Source organism: Protobothrops mucrosquamatus, unplaced genomic scaffold, assembly GCF_001527695.2.
Source record: "Protobothrops mucrosquamatus isolate PMUCROS unplaced genomic scaffold, P.Mucros_1.0 scaffold2711, whole genome shotgun sequence".
NCBI classification, from domain to species: Eukaryota; Metazoa; Chordata; class Lepidosauria; order Squamata; family Viperidae; genus Protobothrops; species Protobothrops mucrosquamatus.
In genome coordinates, this window is record NW_015388756.1 from 139,431 (window position 1) to 162,082 (window position 22,652).

General features: G+C 36.0%; 1 protein-coding gene across 1 annotated transcript in view; it reads left to right on the forward strand.

Moving 5' to 3' along the window:
- The window catches only part of SLC6A5 (solute carrier family 6 member 5), a 58,096-nt gene that overhangs the window by 11,204 nt on the left and 24,240 nt on the right, over nucleotides 1-22,652 (forward strand). Inside the window, exons 5-9 of the mRNA XM_015825607.2 lie at nucleotides 5,812-5,953; nucleotides 8,305-8,437; nucleotides 11,033-11,167; nucleotides 15,919-16,022; nucleotides 22,257-22,381. Coding sequence (XP_015681093.2) covers nucleotides 5,812-5,953; nucleotides 8,305-8,437; nucleotides 11,033-11,167; nucleotides 15,919-16,022; nucleotides 22,257-22,381 — 639 coding nt within the window. The remainder of the gene's footprint in view (nucleotides 1-5,811; nucleotides 5,954-8,304; nucleotides 8,438-11,032; nucleotides 11,168-15,918; nucleotides 16,023-22,256; nucleotides 22,382-22,652) is intronic.

Consider the following 22,652-nt stretch of genomic DNA (forward strand, 5'->3'; position numbering starts at 1 on the left):
GAAAGAGAAAAAGAGGAAAGGGAGAGAAGGAGAGGAAAGAGAGAAAGAGAGGAAAGAGAAAGAAAGAGAGGGGGAGAGGAAAGAGAGAAAATGAGGAAAGAGAAAAAAGATTGAGAAAAGAGAGAGGAAAGAGAGAAAGGAAAGAGAAGAGAAAGAGAGGAAAGAGAGGAAAGAGAAAGAGAGGAAAGAGAAAGAGGAAAGAGGAAAGAGAGAGAGACAGAGAAAGAGAGGAAAGAGAAAGAGAGAAAGAGGAAAGAGAAAGAAAGAGAGAGAGGAAAGAAAGGAAAGAGAGAGGAAAGAAAGACAGAGAGAGAGAGAGAGAGACCCTTTTGACATCTAAAATGAAGATAACACTGCATATATCCTTTTTTACCTTTATTTTATATATACACACACAAACACACACACACACACACACACACACACACACATCATAAAGGTAAAAAAGAATATATGCAGTCTTATCTTCATTTTAGATATCAAAAGGGTTTTGCGGCTCCCAGTGTTTTGTTTTCGGTGGGAAACGTGTCCAAGTGGCTCTTTGAGTGTTTTGGTTTGCCTACCCCTGATATAGCCCAAACTCTATATTTTAACTGGAAAAGTTGGGGGTCGTCTTATACGCCCAGTCGTCTTATACGCCGGAAAATATGGTAACAGCTTTTGCCCATTCTACAACTGTACAAATTGGAAATCATATGAGATATGTAATAAGAGGAAGCACAACTGGAACTTATTGTCTTTATTTCTTAAAACACTTTTAGTATCAGAGAAATAAGCAAATTTATTGAATTCTTGTATATTTCATTGCTTGTGTAAAAACAACTTTCTTGAAACTCCTCAATTTTCTGTTTTCGTGCAAAGATTATTCTGTCTTCTGCTGCAAAAAGGTTGCTCCCTCTGCTGACTTGAATTACTCAGTGCAGGCAAATTATCAGCTCAAGTAAACTAAGCTGTATTAAAAAAAACAAAAACAAAAACAAAAAAAACCCAGCTTGCTGCAGTGCAGCAAAGGTGACCTTATATGTCACTCTGAAATCTTGCTCATGCTCGGATACGGTCAAAACAAGCCAAGTCCAATCCATCTTACACATGCTTTGTTTTATATCCTGTACATGCTTTACTATTATGCACCTTTAGGACTACCATCAAAGAGACAACAGTAATAAATTTGTTGAACAAATTTATATAGCCACCCAACTCACAAATAGGTGGCTTACAAAACTTAAAAAAATTCACCATATAATAAAACCCATTTAAAAAACTCCCATCCCACCCCCTCATGGCAACAACAGTCATTGGAGCTCCATCTACATTTGTGGTCCCTGGGCCCACTGATAAAGCCACATTTTTAGGGCTTTTCAGAAAAGTAGCAGGGTGGGGGGCAACCATATCTCGGAGGGAATGATGCTCCATAAAGAAGGGGCTACCATCAAGAAGGCCCTTTTTTGTGGTCGCATCAGATGACAATCCCTAATCAGTGGGACCCATAACATGCCTTTCCCACTCTGATGGGTCGAGTGGATGTGATAGTGGAGGTTCTTCATTTAACCTGGTTCCATAAATACAAATGTTTTGTGTGTAATATTTACTAGGCAGGAAATCTCATTACACTGAATGGGAAATTCTTCTAAAAAGATTATACATAGCATTCCGTTGTTTTACAGATTTTGGGTGACTGAGAACCAGTGCAATAATTTTATGCGCTACTAAATTTTACAAATATACATTCAACAGCATCTTCAATAAATGTATTTCAAATTTCAATTAATATAATTTTTTCTGATTTGGAATTTTGGTAGCATCAATGATCCCTTTACCAAAATTTGGATGAAATTGGAATTATACCTCAATTTTCAAAAGCCACACTCTTTGTTCAGATCTCTATTGTCAATGTTAGATATTTCCTGTACATAAGAAGGAATAACGTTAGTTGCACAGAAACTGATTTTACTGGTTGAAATATATATAATACTATCATTAGATTATGGTAATCTTAGAAAATACATAGTCAGGTGAAAAGTACACATAAGTACACTGCATTGAACATTTTGATTTTTCAACATATTTCAACATACAGATATTTGATCTTCATTTCAAACATATTGATAGATATAATATAGCAAACAGCATGTTACATTTACATTTTTAGTCTATTTATAACGTAAATGTGCGGACAAGTATACCTCTACATTTATCACTATCTCAAATACTTCAAATTAAAACCAGGCGCATCAATTAGATGCAAATGATTAGAAGCTGATGAGAGAGAATCTGGGTGGTTTAATTTCAGACTCAATTTGGTATGATTTTTTTCTGTGTTGTTGAAGTGTGGGGCATCACCATGTCTAGGTTGAAAGAGCTCTCTGAGGCCTTAAGAAAGAAAATTATAGATGCCCATGACTCTGGAAAGGGTTTTAAAATAATTGCCAAACAATTGGACATCAATCATGCCACTGTCCAGAAGATCAACTAAAAATGAACTTGCTGTCCCAGCAAGTTCAGCCAGGCTGTCCCAGCAAGTTCAACCCAAGAACAGAATGCAAAATTCTGAAAGAAGTCTCTAAGAAACTCAGAATGTCATCACTTACCGTGACTCTAGAAAGAAGCAACATATATTAGATCTACATAAGTGACATGCCAAGAATATCGGGGCAAGACTGAGGCTTGCTCATGAGGACCTAGGGAAAGATCAGGATTTCTGGAATAATGTGCACTGAACAAATGAGGCAAAGATAGAATTTTTTAGCCACAGTACCAGAATAATACATGTTTGGTGAAATGCCAAAATAGCATTTCTACAGAAGAACTTGACACCAACTATAAAGCAGTGGTGGTGGAAATGTTACGGCTTGGAGCTGCTCTTTTGCTGCATCAGGGCTTGTGCAATTCACCAACACAGAATCTACTCTGAATTTTCCATTGTACCAGAAAATGATTGAGGATTATGTAAAAATATCTGTCAGAAAATTGAAACTCAACTGAAAAGTGGGATTGCAACATGACAATGGCCCTAGATATTTCAGTAAATCACCAAGGAATGGATTAAAAAGACTTTTGGAATCGCCAAATCAAAGGCTGATTTAAATCCCATTGAGATGCTATGGGGTGATTTGACGGTTTTCTTGTGCATGTCAGAAATTCTTCATACAGAGAAAATATTCTGCATGGAGGAGTGGGAAAAAAAAATCCTCTCAGTCTATGGCAAAGGCTGGTGACAGCTCTAAGAAACATCTACGTGAGGTTATTTCTGCCAAAGGGGACTAAGAGGCATTAGAGCCAAGTGTGTACTTATTTTTTACACATGAGGAAATGGCATATCTGTTAGTTTTCTGTTGAATACATGTTTGCAAAGTAATTGTCATAGTTTTTTTTGTTCAATTACATCACCTTTATCTTTACATACTATAGGAATGAAGGTAAAGTATTGATATATTCATGTATGTTAAAAAAGAAAAAAATACTTTACAAGGGGTGTGCTTACTTTTTCAAATGTTTTCTTTATTCTTTATATTCTTTATTGGCCAAGTATGATTGGATACACAAGAAATTTGTCTGCGGTGCATAAGCTCTCAGTGTATAAAGTAGTAGTAGTAATAATAATAATAATAGTAGTAGTAATAATAATAATAATAATAATAATAATTATAACAGCAACAACAACAACAACAACAACACCAATAATAAAGTTGGAAGGGACCTTGGAGGTCATCTAGTCCAACCTCCTGCTCAGGCAAGAAACCCTATATCATTTCAGTAATATAATTATAAGATACCAATAGGAGGAGGTAATAGGAAAGATGAAAAGGATAATAGTAATACAAGGATAATAGTATGTATGTATATAAAAAGAACTGTGGAAGGATAGCATACAACTATTCTCCCCTCTGCTGGTAGCTCAAGATATAACACCAGAAATTATTTATAGGTCATTTATAAAAAAAGGTTTTGAGCTTTGTAATAACAATTACATGCCACCATTTGAAAATAGTGTGCATACAAACATCTGACTTCACAACAATGACATAACAGCTTTCTAGTTCTGTGCTTTTTGAATTTATAGTTTTTCCTGGTAATTTCCTAGTAATTTTAACTAATTGATAGTTTTGCCCCTTTCATTAAAAAAGGTTAAATGTGCCAAGTTACGGTATTATATGGCCCACAAATATAACAGTTTTGATAATTTTGTTGATTGGAGCCTTTTTGCAATTGCAACATTTCGTGGCATGTAGTACATTGTCTTAAGTTGAAATTCTGCAATTATTAATATACAGGAGCCCTACCACTTGATAAATGAAAAAAATATTTTAAAAAACAGAATGAAGAGAGCATGTCTACTGTGTTATTTTTTTATAAACTGTGCTGTCAAATATATGGCTATGATTTATTTATAGGTTTTCATATGTTAAATTAAAGTTAAACTAAGAATATATGAATATTGTCTTGAATATTGATTATTCATATTATAAAGGTTTTAAGGTATTTATATTATTTACTTAAAGTTAATAGAAGCCTTGTTGTAGTTCATAAATTGTCTCTCTATTGAAAAAAGTTGGAGGTCACTTTTTATATATATTTATTTTATGTATTTTTTATTACCTTTCAAGTTTTCTCTTTTACTCCCTCCCCCTTTTTTCTTTATGTTAGTTTATATTTTATTGCTTTTTTGAAACTTAAGAAAATTATATCTATTTAATTTATTAAATTTCTATGTCACCCACCTCATTGATATAGCAACTCCAGGTGGCTTTTATAAAGGGGTTTAAATGTGTTGTTTTAAATCAACTATACTGATTTAAAACACTTTACTTTGTCTTATGATGCTACTAAATTTTAATTTTTCATTATTTTTATGCAAAGAAACAAACTATATATAGTAAACTGTTTTATTAAGTGCAGGGTAAAATAATCATTTTTGAACCTGACTGGTGATTAATAAAACACAGGTTGCTTATATCTGAACATTGGATTTATTTATTATATTTGTACAGTACTGAATTTTGCAAATTGTTTTCAGTTTAGATGATGATATTCAAAACTATAAATAAAATTACAACATGATAAACACATTTCAAACATTAAAAACATTACTCAAACTGTAGGCATTTAACAAAAAATATGGGCAATATTAACTTCCAGAAACCGTGCAAAACAACTTTGTTGTGATAGCTTTACTAAAGAATGACTAAGTTAATGCTAAACTAACCTCTGGGAGAAGCTATTTCACAGGGTAGGTCAAAAGCGCCTGCAGAGTTGGGTCAAAATATTTAAGACAGTTGTTGTGATCATGTGACTGTATTTGTATACAAATAAGGTAGTCCTTGACTTACAGCCATTAGTTTAGCAACAGTTTGCAATAACAACAGAACTGAAATAAGTGACTTAGGGTCTTCGCAGTTACAACTGTCATAACATCCCCACAATCACGTGATCAGAATTTCAGGCCCTTGGCAACGAGCATGTATTTATGTCTGTTGCAGCATCCCGGGATCCTGTATCGCCATTTGCAAATTTCACAGCCTGTTTCTGACAAGCGAAGTAATTGATTTGCTTAAGAACCATTTAATACACTTTATAACTACAGTGATTTGGCAAAAAAGTTTGTAACTATTGGGTGTGACTCCCTTAACAAGCTCCTTGCTTAGCAATAGAAATTTTGGTTCCAACTTTGGTTTAACTCAAGGACTACCTATACATGTGTAAACTGAAATATATTTTCACCGTAAGGGGTAGTTTCTTAATTATTATTCCCCAACAGTCACTGAATATAATTTGGTCCACAACATCAATCTTTTGATTTGCTTCTTTTGTCAGATTCCTGCATCATTGGTGACCATCCCAAGTTGCAAATAAAAAACTCTACTTCTTGTATGAGTGCCTATCCAAACTTGACAATGGTCAATTATACCAGCCACGTCAACAAGACTTTTGTCAGTGGCAGTGAAGAATATTTCAAGTAAGATTGTTTGATAAAAGTTTTATAATTAAAAAAAAAATTAAAGGAAATCTTTAGCACTAAAAGCCACTTTGTGGTAGATATTTTTATTTCTATATTTAAATGTATTATATTTTTAAGACTATCTTGCCTAAAGTTTTCATTTTAAGGATACAGTTGGATCCAATCGTGGTCTTCCATTAGCACTAAGCAATTAGCAATTGAACATTGCCTATTTTTCCCACTTTTCTCTGCAACTTCCATGTCTGATTCAAAAGATTGAAAACTCCTCCAGAGCAAATGTCAGAGAAGAAGGGAAAGAAAGTTCCTCACTTATGTGTTTATCCAATTTGTATGTCACCTGACTCCCAACAATGCTTATGGAAATGGAAAATCATTCAGATAACAGTGGATGCAAGAGTAATCAGTCATTTTTATTTATATACACACTTCTCAATCAATATGTTAGATGGCCTAGACGTTGGTATTTGGACTTAGATCTTTTTAACATTTATATTTTATTGTACTAAGCAAGGTGAAATAGTAATAAATAATGCTGATCCATGTGTAATATGTCATATGCTGGATAAATAAACTTCTCAATCAATAAAATAAGTGAAGAGAAGATTATAATATTGTCTATAAGCTTTTTCTCTTGTTTTGCTGTATGATTTGTTTTGTATATCTAATATTTGTTTATATTGATTAATATGAATTGATGCTAATATTTGGACAAAAGGTTATTTAATGGTTGCCCTTGTGTCAGCAAAACAATTTATGGTTTTGGATTCAAAACATGCTTGGCATTCAGAGGTCAGAATGTTACTTTAATTAATGTGGCCACATTTCCTAAATATTGCTTCGATGTTAATTCCCTAGAGCAGGGGTCCCCAATCCTTGGTCTGTAGCCCGGTACTGGGTTGTGGCCCATTGTGAACTAGGTTGCGCAAACAGGCAAGCGCACAAAGCTTCATTTGTGCAAGTGGTGTGCATACACGCGAAACCATCCCCTCTCCCCCCCCGCCCATTGCCACCAGTCCACAGAGCTGGAAAGATTGGGGACCACTGCCTTGGAGTAGCACTGGGTATTCCTGCTAGATATAGTACTTGGGGTAGAGTTGGGTGAAGAATGGTAGACATAAAAATAGGTGGATTTGCCCCTTTATTGAGACTCAAAAGCCAGAAATATTATATCCTTAGATATATCCATGATATTAAAACCAGATTCATATTCCAGAGAGGTAGTTTGCTGTAGTGGCTAAGATGCTGGACTGGAAACCAGGAGACTGTGAGTTCTAGGCCTCCCTTAGGCATGAATGCCAGCTGGGTGACTTCAGGCCAGTCATTCTCTCTCAGCCCAACCCACCTCACAGGATGGTTGTAGGGAAATTAAGAGGCAGGAGTATTATGGATGTTCACCACCTTGACTTTACTATATATCCATATTGTAGAAAAAAATTAATAATTGTGGTAGAACTAAGAGATTTTGATCTGAAAATATTTTGGAAACATGTTTCAATACATCACTGAGAATCTATTTATCTTTTTTAGTAATAACCTCTTGGAAAAGCCCGATAGATTACATTGTTAGGATACAGTAATGGTAGAGAAAAAGTGTTTTTTCCCCTCTACCACAGGATAGGCTCAATAATTAGCTTTTAGTTTGATTAGACTTATCATGGAATGTTCTTTACCTATCTCTGAACCTTTCATTGCACTCAGCTTTGGTGTATATTAAAAACAGCAGCACTGTGAGTTTGGAATAAACAGTGTTAGTTTCTCTTAATTACTTTTATATTGCAAAGCAGCCAGTTTTGGTGGGAGTCATAAAATCACCTCATAAAATTTCCAAGATCTGTTGGAATCCATCTGAGTAAATTCCAGATTTGGATCATTTTAATACCTTTCTATTCAGGAAAACAGCTCATACTCAGTATGGAGATCTGGAAATGATAGGGCAATCTAGTTACTGAAAAAGTGACTTCATGCAAGACTACAAAATTTGTTTATGTGATAGTTAAACCTTGAAATGTTACATTCATTTAGAGAGTTAAGAGTTTCCCTTCCCTTCCCTTCCCTTCCCTACCCTATCCTACCCTACCCCTTCCCTCTTGTCACCTCCCCCTTTCTGTTAACCTTTTTACATTGGATGTTAACTTGAATGAAAGGATAGATGTACAGTATCTTAGAAGACAATGGAATCTCATAAATGGACTTTAGTGGCTGTGAAGTGTTCTCTGCTTTTATTTTTTATTTTAAAAATCATAATGAAAAAGTAAAGGAATAGATTCTTAAATGCTCAAACAACTACAATTAATGCAGATGCTAGGTAAACACAAATGGTCATGACTTACTGACATTTTGGCTCTTAGGTACTTTGTGTTGAAGATTTCTGCAGGAATTGAATATCCTGGTGAAATCAGGTGGCCTTTGGCACTGTCTCTCTTTCTAGCTTGGGCAATTGTCTATGCTTCCCTGGCTAAAGGAATAAAAACATCAGGAAAAGTAAGACATTATTTTAGACCATTTCCAGTTTTAATTCAGAAATGAATATGTTGCAATACCAAAATCTAAGCATTACTGGAATACGTGATAGCTTTTTGAGAAATGTTGTAGCAACTTTGTACCTGCTGGTGTGTATGATAGCTGAAGAAAAGCTAGTTTCTTTGATATGCATATTGGCTAAACTTTAAGTTCTCATTTTTCATACATGACCTTTTCATGGCATGGCTTTTATATTCCATTGGCTTTCAGGAGGGGTAAAGATGGCAGGTTATATATTTAAGAGAAATTTGCTTAGAATATGACTGAAGAATATGGTAAAAACATGAATTTGGGCAACAAAGATTAGCTATCTTGGAAAATCATAATATAATAATGCTATTTTATCGGGGAATAGAATAAAATGCTATTTTATAGAGTTTTACAGCTTAGGTGTCTTTAATTTATTCTTAGGAAATCATAGTCCAAAAATCATAGTAACTATTTAACTAGTAACTATAATACTAATAAAGATGAGCTCTCATCTTTCCTAATGAGATGTTTGTTTCTATCAATTCCTGGTCAAGAACTACCCAATTGAAAATCACACATATAAATAACTTGAATTAAAGGTGTATCTGTTCTTTGTGCCAGCCTGCCTCATTTTTAGGTTAGAGTAAATAAAAGATATGTTTTCTATTATTAATAGTGTTCAATTATTTGTGTTAACAGGCTTTGTTAAAAAGAAAAAGGGGGGGGGGATATGCATGTTTTTTAGGTATGGAAACCAGTTGCTCCTAAGATGTTATTAGAATAATTTTGTTATCATCCTTGACTATTGGCCATTATGACTTGGTTTAATGAATGTTAGAAGAGGAGCACGGTGATTCATGAGGTTAGAATGCTGGGCTGACAATTGGCAGGCTTATGTTTGAGATCCACTTGCTGCTGTGAGATGAGTTGAGCTCCATTACATGCTCCAGGTCCTGCCGACCAAGCAGTTTGAAAATGGACAACCATTTTCAAGTAGAGTAGATACTAATTGAGTAGATCAGGGGTGTTCAAAGTGCCGGCCCGTGGGCTGATTGCATCATACAGAGGCCACACCCACCCCAGCTCTGGCAATGCAAAAAAAGTTGTGATACGTCGCGACACATCATGTGACACGGCGAATTTGACACCCGTGGAGTAAATAAATGGGTACCACTTTGGTGGGCAACTTCATTCCCGGGGCAATGGTGATGTCACCAGCGGTTACTTTCACCAAGGAAGCACTTCAGTGCCTCTGACACAGAAGTAGTAGTAGTGTGAATGTTAGAATTAAATAATATTTGGAGAACCACCATAAAACCTGTCATACCATCTGCAAGTTTAATTCTTAAAGACAAGTATCTGTTCCCATTTCAGGATCCTGAAAGTTATTTTTGGTTTATTTAGTCAAGATAGATTTTTGTTAATGTGAGTCTTAAAGGCTATCAGGACATGTCCAGTTTTGTGTCTCTATCAGGCACAAAAGATCAGGTCCACACCTGAGGGTCCAATTAAACTGATTTATTGCTATTCCTGCTTATGCACAGGAATATTCTCAACCAACAGTTAGCACTGCTTGGAGTTAGATAATGGTCAACGGAATCCAAAGGAAGTTGGATTTAGTTCAAGTCTGGCTATGCAGGGATTCTAGGGTGATTCCTCTTTTAACTTTACCCCCCAGACTCTGCCACTCCTTGTATTTCAATCTTACCAGATTAACACATTCTGCTTATTTTATTCTTCCTTCAGCAGTTCTGCAAATGGTACCCCAGAGTTGGCTAATGTATCTACACAACAGAATGTCCCTCGCTTTTTAGCAATTGGTCTTGATTAGATTAGTTACATTTTGTTTTGGAGTGAGGACCATCTTATCCTCCAGGAGGGCATGCTATGGGAGACAAAAATTGCCCTTTTGTAATCACACAGGCAGTACTCAGACCCTGAAGACAGGATTGCTTTCCTGGTTGCTTGATGTAACAGAACTTTTGGAGAATGTGTTTTTTATGTGTATCTTTTATGAGTGGAAAAACATTTGCTGGAATAAAAGCCACAACATAATTTATTGCACATCTAAAAAAGACCTTAGGGATTGACTATTTTACATTAGTCACTTCTGTTCCAGAAAATGAACAACTCTGCAATTTTCGTTCTTTTGGTAGTCATAGTGTAGAGAGAAATGTATCTCTAATAGACTAGCATTTATCTGTAGGGATGATATTCCTTTAGAGAATAGATATTCTCTTGAGAGAGACATACAGCTGCAGTTACTTTTTGCATTAATTTTCCCCAAACATTGCTATTTTATTAATTTAGGGCTTTGCATACGTCATACCATTCTGTTATTTTTATGTTTATATTCCCATAAGCAAATGTCACCGACAAGTTGTGCAATAATATACTGTAAACACAAAGCCAGTGATATTACTTTTATTTTTTCCATGGATGTTTTAACCGTTTACATAGAACATTTTTTCTATGTAAGCCTCTCAGAGTGACTCAGATTGCAGTAGCATAGAAATATGTGTAGTTATAAAAAAAATCTTATAGTGTCAATGAATAGTTACATTATCTTCATTCATGTTTCCTTAGGTGGTATATTTTACTGCTACATTCCCATATGTAGTGCTTATCATCTTACTTATCAGAGGAGTTACCCTGCCAGGAGCTGGGGCTGGAATGTGGTACTTCATCACACCTAAATGGGAGAAATTAATTGATGCTATGGTAAGTTTGTTATTCCAGATATAATCTATAATAGAATAAAGCCACATATAGAATTATTTTTGAGTAAGAAGCCATTATGTGCTATGAATGTTTATGATAGCTTATTTTCTGTGTTTGATTTGACCATGCTTGTATTTCTTAATTTTGTTTTTTTCCCCACTTGCCTGTTACAATTTTAAAAGCAATAAAAGAATTTTTTTAAAAAAATGACAGCTGTATTTATAACATTATCTGGTCAATGTTATTGCCTCCTTCAGGACAATACTTCATTTGCTTAAGGCTCTACTTGTGTACACAAACTGTTCTCTAACTGGAAATTGCTATTGAGTTTAAACTCGATTCTAGGTCTGTAGTCCTAAAAACTGTCTTAGAGTTGATGTGTTTCAGAATGGAGATCATTTCATGACAGTATAATCATGAGTAATGCAGTTTTTTGCTACTCTTAATCAGAATACTAACTTTTAAATAACAGTAGATGTCCCATTCAAAAGAGGCTACACAAGTAGGTAGAGACACCCAACAGAAGACATGGAAATTAATATAGGAACAGGAATATTCCAAATTTCTGACGCTTGAAAGATAAAATTACAGTTATGAGTTTACTTTCAGATTATAACCAGTCAGTAGTTTGAACTATGCTCTGAAAAAATATGAATTTTGTAACATAACAAAGACTTGTTATGTGACTTTAGTTGGTTTACTTTGTGGACTTTTCTAAGTGTCTCTAGTTTTTCTAAGCTAAAAACCCTGTTATTGGGTGTCTATTTATTCCATTCTTGAGGGTTCCTACAGAGTAGCTAAAACTAAAGAGAAATAGTATAAGCCATTTAACTAATTATGGAATGTATGCATTTATTTATATGATTTGAATGGCTGCATATAATCTTAAAACCACCAATTAGAACAACAATAATATATGTCCCCTACCCAGGTTTCTAGAACAGATGTCAGATAATATAATATTGCTCTATGAATTTATTTAGATTCAAATTGATTTAGCTTACTGTCTGGGTCACTTTGTGCATTAATTTTGTGAGACTGAACTAAACGATCAAGATATATCTGCATGGATTTATATTATTTGTGGCAGGGAGAACTTTGGGGATACATCAGAGAACCAAATTGCAGTTGTAAGTCTAGGACAACCTGTAGTAAGCACTGTGCAGATCACTGGTGCTTCTTCCCCTGCATCTGAAATATGAACCACATTCATCTTCTTCCAATCCAGTTTCTCTTAATATACTGTATATTCCGCAAAAGAGAACAGTATACAGATTTGTCTCAGTCATTTGCTGACTTGGAGCTTGTCTGTTTCAACATATTCCATTTGTACTAAGGCTTCCTGATTTGTGTATAGGGTTTGCATCAGGATATTGAGATGTTCCGGGATTCCAGTTTTTTAAGCACATTCCACCGCTTGACATGACTAATACAATCTAAGGCCCTTCTGTACAATGAAGCACATAATGACTTTTGGGGGGGTATTTTTTGGCTTTGGCTGAATAATAATATTATTCAGCAATGCATCAACAATAATGTCTCGTGTTCTTTGGCCATTCTGAAGCCAGCTTAAACACCACTGTCCTTTTCCATGTTTAATTTGTGTTGGGTGATCCTAAGCATTATTTTGCTAGTATATGACATCAACTATATTGTAATAACTTAATATAATGTTATAATAATAATAATAGTGTATGATAGTTTGCACAGTCTATTAAGCCACCTTTTTGGTATTAGAATGTAGATTGGCTTCTTCCAATCTGTAGATCAATGTGTCATTCTCCAGTTTTGCTGGCATAGCTTAGTTAAACCCTTTATTGATTCTTCATTTGATGCTTGTCATATTTCAGTGGGTATCCATCAGGGCCTGTAGCCTTTCGACTCGTTAATGACCAGAGTGCTAACTAACTACATCTTCTAGTACTAGAGGTTCTTGTAAGTAGTGAATATGTTCTGATGTGTCTTGGATAGTATTCAGAATACTCGTTCCATCTTTGTTTGGTTTTCTTTAAGTCAGTTACTGTTGGTCCATTGGCATCCTTGTCTTTCCCTGTCTTTTCTCTTCTTTAATGTTTTTAGAGGCACTATTGTAATACTGCTTCTTATCTCTTCTAACAGCTCTCTGAAATTCTGCATAACTTTCCTTTCTGGATTTTGTCTTTCTTGGGTTTGGCTTCTCTTTTCTTCCTGGCAATTTCCATAGTTTGTTCCAACATCAAGTTTGCTTTCTTCTGTTTCTTCATCTTTGGCAGTCTCTTTTCACTTTTATTCTTAACGACTTCTTTAAGCTCATTCCACAGTTCCTCTGGTTCTCTATTAATGAGATTCAGGACTTCAAAGTGATTCCTGATATTTTCCTTGAGAATGGTGGGCATATGCTCAAGGTTACATTATGGAACTTGCACATGAACAGTTTGTGGTTTGTTCCACAGTCAACATCTGGTCATGTTTTTGATGTTATAATTGAGCTCTTCCTCCTCCTTCAAGCTATAATGTAGTCAGTATGATTTTTTTTCACTCCGTCTGTTGTTGTCCATGTATATATTTGTCTGTGTCAAAAGCCCATCTCAATTTGCTGAGGCCTAAGATGTCATTTTCTAGTTGTCTTTCAATATGCTGAGCTTTCCTGTGTTCGTGCTTCCACGTTCTTTCTATAATTCTGTCTTTGTAGCTTTGGATTTTCTTTTTGTGTGGCAACATCAGCAACTAGATATCTCCAAGGCTTTAATCCAGCCACCTCATAAACACCATTAATACTCCAAAAGATCTTCAGCTGTTCCTCATTAGTATGTTGAGTGCTATCCCGCCTGAGAGGCCTATCATCTGACACTATATCATCAATCACTTAATATTTTTTTATTCACGTGGCTTGCTTGGTAGAAATACAGGAGTGGTTTACCATTACCTTCTCCTGCACATGAAGAAATGCCTTTGCTGCTGTCACTAAAATAATCATCTGCTTCCAGCATCTGCATACTTTGCTGATGCCCAATATAGGTGCCTGCTTGCTTTATCTGGGCATCTGAGATGAACTTTGTACCATGAATGGCCCTGCTGGGAATGTATACATTTGGCATACACTACTGGTGTTCTTTGCTCATCCCTTCTAAGAGCATCTCCTTACCATGATAAGGTAGCACAGTAGGGCAGCCTGAACAACCTTAAATAGATACTTGAGGAAGGATGAATATCTGGTTTGTCATTGTAACAGATCTCTAGTGCCAAATGAGGATCAGTTAAGTCAGCTGATTATGTCATTATGCCCTGATAATATATAGAAGGGCTATTATAGTGGTGTATAAGAAGCTGTATTTGAAATTTACATAAGACCTATCATAATTTAAAAATATGCTCATTTACTGGGTACAATTCACAGTGTTAATTTTAATTATTTAAAAAAATCTTGATTTGATTTGGGGTCTGTGTATCTAAAATATTTCTTTCTTCCATACGAATATTTTTAATTGTAAAAATTGTTTGTAGAGCATATTCTTTACCTACCGCATCCTCTAAAGATTAGAGAAGCGATGATTACATATATATTCTTCTCCTGAGACTTGTATCTCCCTGGAAAGCTTCACCTGGTATTACCTAGATGAGTTTAGGTATTGGATTAACATTATTTTATTGATTTCAGCTTTTTATATATTTTTATTGCTTTATCTGCCAAGGTTTTATTATTGCCTCTAATACTATGGATTTTATTTGTTTTATTGTTTAATAACTCTCTGCATTATGCATTTGTATTGGGTGATTGTTTTAATGATTCTATTATTCAATACTGAAACTGAATGAAAACATAAACATGTAAAAGGAAATTAGAAGTATTTATAATAATAATATTTTTATGTGAAAATAAAAAAGTTACAGGATCCAATCTGGATCGGTCACTGGGACCAGAGGTTTAGTCTTCTGAGCTTTCAGACTTGTGCTGGAGCCCATCCTCAAGGAACTTCTCTCTAGCAGAATGCGTGCTTTGAGTTATTCTATGTGTAGTATTTATGTGGTGCTTGGTTGTGTGTGGCTACTGCTTAATAGCAGCAGCTCAATATTAGAAATTAGGTGATAAGAGTTTATTTCTTTTGGGTGAACCCAGAAATCATTGTCTTTGTATAGTTTGCAGGGATGTGTGTGTGTATATGTATAAGTGTGTGTATGTGTGCATGTATGTGTGTACACACACACACACACACACACACACATACATGCCATATGTAGGTTGTGTGGCAGTACAATAAATCAGACTACTTCCAATAGGAAATATCTGCAGGAACGGATATCTGAATGAAGCAATATGATTTTTTTAAATTACAAGATCTGGTCAGAAGAATGTCTTTAGTCCGTACTGCATACATACATACACATACACATACACATACACATACACATACACATACACATACACATACACATACACATACACATACACATACACATACACATACACATACACATACACATACATACATACATATATACTTATGTATTCTGTCCTCTAGGAGCTAAATATTTCACCACAGCTCAAAATTCATTGTTGTTTTGTTCATTCATTATTGGCTTAAATATCCACCTAGTAAAGTTCACAAAGGCATTTATCAATGTGGATTCATTGTACTGCCACACAACCTATATATGGCATGTTTTGTAGCCTTATGTAATCACATTAACTGTTTTTATTGCTATTTCTATTTTTTTTTTAAAAAAAAACAACCCTTCCTAATTTTCTCTATCAATCTTTTTTTTTTTTAAAGGTGTGGAAAGATGCTGCTACTCAGATATTTTTCTCTTTATCTGCTGCATGGGGTGGTCTGATTACTCTGTCTTCCTATAACAAATTCCATAACAATCTATACAGGTAAGTCACAAACATTCAGCAATGTTTCCCTAATAATTAGATAACAAAGATAAATCCAGGAACCTCTGGAGCTTGGCTTGATGTCATCATTGTCATCTTCATCTATAGCATCAATCTGTCATCAGAACTTCAAAGTAAGACTACCAGACCTCAGTTGCAAAATCTGGAAGAAAGGATGGTACTCAAAAACTGCATTTACTGTTGTATGGATCTTTCCACTGCAGATCTGATAGCCCTGCTTCAAAAATCACGAGACTTCTGGGGTTAGTGTGTCCTACTTCCTCCTGAATGGATGTCCTAATTAGAAACAGGCTGGGTTGAAAGCAATCTAGAGGATTGTCAAGAGTCAAGGATAGAAGCATGAAATATAGCACAAGGATGATCCCTGTTAAAGAAAGCTTTGTAATTGAGAAATAGGTTAGGAACACTCTGAAGCAGAAAAAGATAATTTGTGATTTTCACTGGTATAATTACTGCACCATTATTTTTACGGTATCAGTAGCACAGTAATAATTTTGGTAGTTGCATTAATTCCAAATTCAAATAAAGAAAAAGTGTCATAAGAATAGAATGTTTGATCTAATTTAATTGGTAAGCTCATATATAACTGAGAACAATCGCTATATAATTGCTGAAAAGCTGATCCTCCATCCTTCTGTCTGCTCTCTTATAAATTTAAACATTTATACACTTTATACTCCTTTTTACACGGTTTAAAGTCACAAACTAAGAATAACAAGAATATCCCATAACAAGTAATAGAGAAAAGTGCAGGCGGTCCTCGACTTACAACAGTTCATTTAGTGACTGTTCAAAGTTATAACAGCACTGAAAAATGTGACTTATGGCCGTTTTTCACAGTTACGACCTTTGCAGTATCTCCACGCTCATGTGATCAAAATTCAGATGCTTGGCCACTGGTTCATACTTATGACTGTTGCTGTGTCCAAAGGTCCCGTGATCAACTTTTGCAACCTTTGGACAAGCAAATTCAATGGGGAAGCCAGATTCATTTAACAACCAAGTTACTAACTTATCCACTGTAGTGATTCATTTAATAACTGTGGCAAAAAAGGTTGTAAAATGGGGCAAAATTCACTTAACATATGCCTCACAACAATTGGGCTCAATTGTGGTCGTAAGTTGAGAACTATCTGCGGCATGTGCTCAAGAAAGAAATTCCAAGGCCTGTCTGAGTAAATCATTATGTTCACGACCATCATCATCATCGTCATCATCATCATCATGAAATGATAGTTGACGTGGCTTTACCAGGGGATAGTAGAACAGACAAAGAATTGGAAAACATCACACAGTATCAAGATCTGAAAATTCAAATTGTGGTGGTCCCATTGGTTATCAGCACACTGGGTGTCATACCAAAAAATCTTGGCTCCTACTTAGAAAATCTGCATATTGACAAAATTTGCATCTGTCATTTGCAAAACCCACATATATGCTACGCCTATACATTATAATATCTTGGGTTCTTGGGAAGAACTCAATGTGTATGAAGGCCAACAGCACTTAAAGAACTGGCAGCTGTGACTTCACATTGTTGTGAACAAAGAATAATCAATTTTGCAATGATACATCATTTTGTTTTGCTGTACCAAAAAGGAAAAAAAAAAATCTGAATTCCTCATTGGATGTGATTGCAGATGCGTCCAGTATGAAATTGTGTGCACTGCCCTGAGATAGAATCAGAAAGAGATCTTGATACAAATGTATGCTTAATGTATGCATAGATGTACATTTATCACGGAGAAGGGCAGGACAAAAACAATGTATTTGTTTTAATACGTGGTTAAAATGTTGACAGAATCAAATTGGTTGTACTTCTATTGGAGGAGTATAATTCTGTGAGACATATGTATTTATTGTGTAATTAAACTTGTCATTGAATATTTTAATAAAACAGATTCAGTATTAGTAAATAGGTGTACAATTCAGACATGGGAAGCAAAAAGGTATTTTTTCATTTCCAATCGATGGTAAATTGATTACTGGTATGGGGGAGGAGGCGCAGTGTTTCTCAACCTTGACAATTTTAAGGCATGTGGACTTCAACTCCCAGAATTCCACAGCTAGCAATGCTGGCTGTGGAATTCTGGGAGTTGAAGTCCACATGCCTTAAAATTGTCAAGGTTGAGAAACACTGCAGTATGATCTTATGGGAGATTTTGAAGTCCAACTTTTGTGGATAGGAAGCATTGCGTCACTCTTTGTCCTTTCAGATAACTCAGCATGCCTAACTCAGATAATATCAGGCATGGTATCTTACTGCACTGTCTGCAAAGATTTGGGACAATGCTTTGCAGTAGTTCTATACTATCCTCTGAGATATTTCAGTTTGATTTAGTGGGGAGGATAGATTGATTCAGTGGCCTCTCACTTAATGGAGTATTGCAAGGGTTTGTTGTTATCCTCCCGCTTTCTAACAACTACATACAATTGTTGGGGCGGGCCATCCAGTAATTTACCAGCAGTATTTTTATTATCCCCAATGATAATCTTCCTCTGTGGGGGAGATGCTATTGATAGTCTTTCCTGGGACCTGGAGGCTGTGAAGGTCTGGGTGGATGAGAACAGACTCAGATTGAACCCAAGTAAGTCAGAGCTGCTATTCACACGCCTCCTGTAACCCCAGTGATGTCCTTAGATGAAAACTACAGGTAGTCCTTGACTTATGACCACAACTTGAGCCCAATATTTCTGTTGCTAAGCGAGACAGTTGTTAAGTGAAATTTGCCCCATTTTATGACCTTTCTTGCCACGGTTATTAAGGGAATCACTGCTGTTAAGTTAGCAACATGGTTGTTAAGTGAATCTGGTTTCCCCATTGACTTTGGTTATCAAAAAGTCACAACAGTAATCATATGACACGGGGACACTGCAACCGTCATAAATATGAACCAGTTGCCAGGCTTCCAAGAATTTATTATCTGAACATGGGGATGCTGCAAGGCTTGTAAATATGAAAAACGATCGTAAGTCATTTTTTCCCCAGTGCTGATGTAACTTTGAATGGTCACTAAATGAATGGTTTTAAGGTGAGAAATACCTGTGTCTGTTCCAGGAGTAGGTTCATGATTTGGGAATTTTTTAATTCATTTTTTCCATACAAACAATAATAATTTTTCAACCAACGTACTGTCTGAGTTTACATATGCTAATACATATTTAATTCCCAATTCTTTGTTCTTTCCTCTAGCCCAGTGATGGCGAACCTTTTAGAGACCGAGTGCCCAAACTGCAAACCAAAACCCACTTATGCATCGTCGGGTGCCGGGTGGGTGTGGCCCATTGGCTGAGTGTGGCCCATTGGCTGGGCGTGGCTGAGGTGGTAACGGCAGACTGGGTGGGACTAAAAAGTTCAATCAATCAATTCCAACTTTGCAAGATTTTTTTTCCCGCGAGAAGTTGAAATTGACTGATTGATTGAACCTTTTTTTTTTTTGCACACGATGGTGGAGGTGTAAAGTGAAAAGGTTTTATAAAACCCAACTGAAGGCCTAGGACTGGGGCGATGGCGTGCGTGCCCCCAGAGAGGGCTCTGAGTGCCGCCTCTGGCACCCGTGCCATAGGTTCGCCACCACTGCTCTAGCCAATCGTAAAATAAATTCCAGGTTTGATAATAATCCGTTTCTTCCTTTTCTTTCAGTCTCATAGTCAATCTGTCCATCTCTGCGCATTCTAATATTTTTTAATTATTTCTTCATCTGATGGTACTCTTTCATTCTTCCAACATTGCGCAAATGTAATTCTTGCCACTGTTATAACGTGCAAATGATTTGGGAATCTTATCTTTTGGCCTCATGTCTCCTGTTTAAACAGCAGATGGAGATCATGGTACAACTTTGGATAGTATGCCATTACTTGTCCTTAACTGGTTCGGAAGGACCTAGAGGCAGTAACTCATGTTCTCATAACCACCCATAGGGCTTAGTGCAATGGGCTGTACATTATGCTGCCCTGCCCTATATATTTCAGGCTCTGCACTGGTTACTGGTTCAGTTTTTCTGAGCTAAATTTAAAGTGCTGGTATTAACTTGTAAAGATCTTTGATGCTTGGCACCTGGTTATGTGAAGGCCTACGTCCAGGGGTGGGATTCAAATAAAGTGAACAACATCTCTGTGTGGATGCCACTTCCGGAAGTCCATTCTGGGCCTGGGCAACAAAAATATTAGCTACCGGTTGTGCCAAACTGTTGCAAACTGGTTGAATCCCACCACTGTCTACGTCCTCTAACTGGATTTAGTCCGATCTGTTAGATCTTGTAGGAAGGAGCTCTGTGTTGTCCAACATTTTTGAAATGTCAGGAGAGGTAAAGTTAGAAAGCATTGCTTTTCCATAGCAATGCTGATCCAATGGACTGCCTTCTCCATTGGGATAAGAGTGGCCTTCTTCCTAGTAACTTTAGGAACTTATTAAAAAAAGAAGGTCTCTTGAAGAGACTGTGTCTAACATCACCTGGGCCCTTTGTTGTTGTTTTTCTTTCCTTCTTTGCTTTTGTCATTTGGACTGTAAGTTGTTCTAATTCTTTTTTTGTGTGGCTTTAATTGTGACATTTTAACTGATGAGAGCATGAGATGGTGTTAGGCCAAAAATCAAATCAAATAAAAAAATAACCCTCTTCTCCAAATGTTGCCTTGATTGGCATGGAACTGTTGTAGGCATTTCCTTCTCTACTGAAGCCAATATAAGTTTTAAAATAATTCCTGGTGAAAAAAAAAAGATTGCTGATCATCTCCTGCCTTGGATAAGCATGTTGAACATTTGAACTTTCAAAGTAATGGCTAGGCAACTCTTCTAAATCTCCTTACATGCTTAGCATCACACTTCGTGTGATCATTCTTAAAGCTTTCTGCAAGTTAAATGTTTTTGTTGACATTGTCTTTTATAAGAATTAAATTACTGAGGCATGGATGTAATGATTAGATAGACTGAATATTCTGTTTACCATGGGCACAAAACTTACCACTTTTCTGTATACAACAAGTTTGTTCTTGAAGCAGCTTAGTAATGTATACTGATTAGACACTTGAATCTGGAGTTTCAGCTTTTAGAAGTAACACCCAAAGCAGTATTTCCAATCTGGTGCCCTTTAGTTGTATTAAAACTGAATAACTTACGAAGAAGGTACAAAATTGGGAAAAACTGAACTCAACATAAGAACATACTATTTTATCTCAAATATTTTCTTAGTTATATAGTATAACATAATTTTTCTTCCAAACCTTCACTTGAACCTTTCACCTTAAACTCCTACAAGTGGTCAGTTCCATTATTTGATAAGGTCCACCTAAAATTTACAGTATGTTGTACTAGGCATTGCGTGGTTTTGAATTAGGGTTTGTGAAAGCTGACTTATTGTTTTCCCTGTTTTAAAATCTAAGATTTTTGTGTCTTTATGATGTTTCTCCTAATAGTGAAATACTTGGATTGAATCACACAATGAAATAAGGAATTATTGATTACTGTCTTAGAATTACTGTCTTTACAAACATTAGTTCCATATTGTATGGAATATATATCAATAATATATCACACACCAGTTGCACCTTCTCTGGGACTAGGACACCCTACTTATTACTCATGCCCATGTGGCCTTTTGTATGGACTATTGCAGTGCAGTCTACATGGGCTGTCCTTGAAGAGCATTTGGAAGCTTTAACTGGTGACAGCATGGGTAGTAGATACCACTGGTGCATCTACTCAGTGCATGTAACAGCACTACTTTGTGAGCTGCATTAGCTACTGATGTGCTTCCAGGTTCAATTGAAGGTACTGCTTCTTACCTTTAAATGGCTTGGGACTGGGATACTTGAGAGAGCATCTCTTCCCAATTACATCTACCTGTCCAAACTGGTCAGGCAGGACGGGCATGCTTCATGCCCTCTTGGCTAAGGAATGCCAGTTAGCAGAGCACAGAAAGAGAACCTTTTCTGCTGTAGCACCCTCCCTATGGATAGCTCTGCTCTTGACTCTGATTGTTGTTATTTTTTATTATATTTTATTTTAATATTATTCACTGCCCAGGCTTAGTTGTTGAACAGCAGCTATACAAATGGAATGAATAAATTATAAATATTTGGTATTATACTTACTAAATATTAGTATGTCACTACTACGACATTATAATTATATACTCCATATACATGGTCTACTATATCATTACCACTGAATTAAAAACCTGGTAAATGTATTTTCTTTTTCCCTCCTTTCTTCAGGGACACCTTGATAGTAACTTGTACCAACAGTGCCACAAGCATATTTGCAGGCTTTGTCATCTTTTCAGTGATTGGATTCATGGCCAATGAGCTCAAAGTGGACATTGAAGATGTTGCAGACCAAGGTATGTTTTTTTTATGTAATTTTTTTTGTATATTGCACTATTGGGCGGTACTGATTTTGTTCTGGTTTCTTCTGTGCAAGATGTTCTGCATAGGTCTATGGATTAAAGCACATGAAGTGCCTGGGCAAAATGGTACAACATGGAGCACCTGAAACATGTGCTATAAAGAATGGTTGCTGACTAAGTCAAAGGATAACATGGCATGCCTATCTCGGCTTTGTGTAGAAGCTAGTCACACTTTGTCAGTGGTGGGATAGTTCCCTTCACCTCT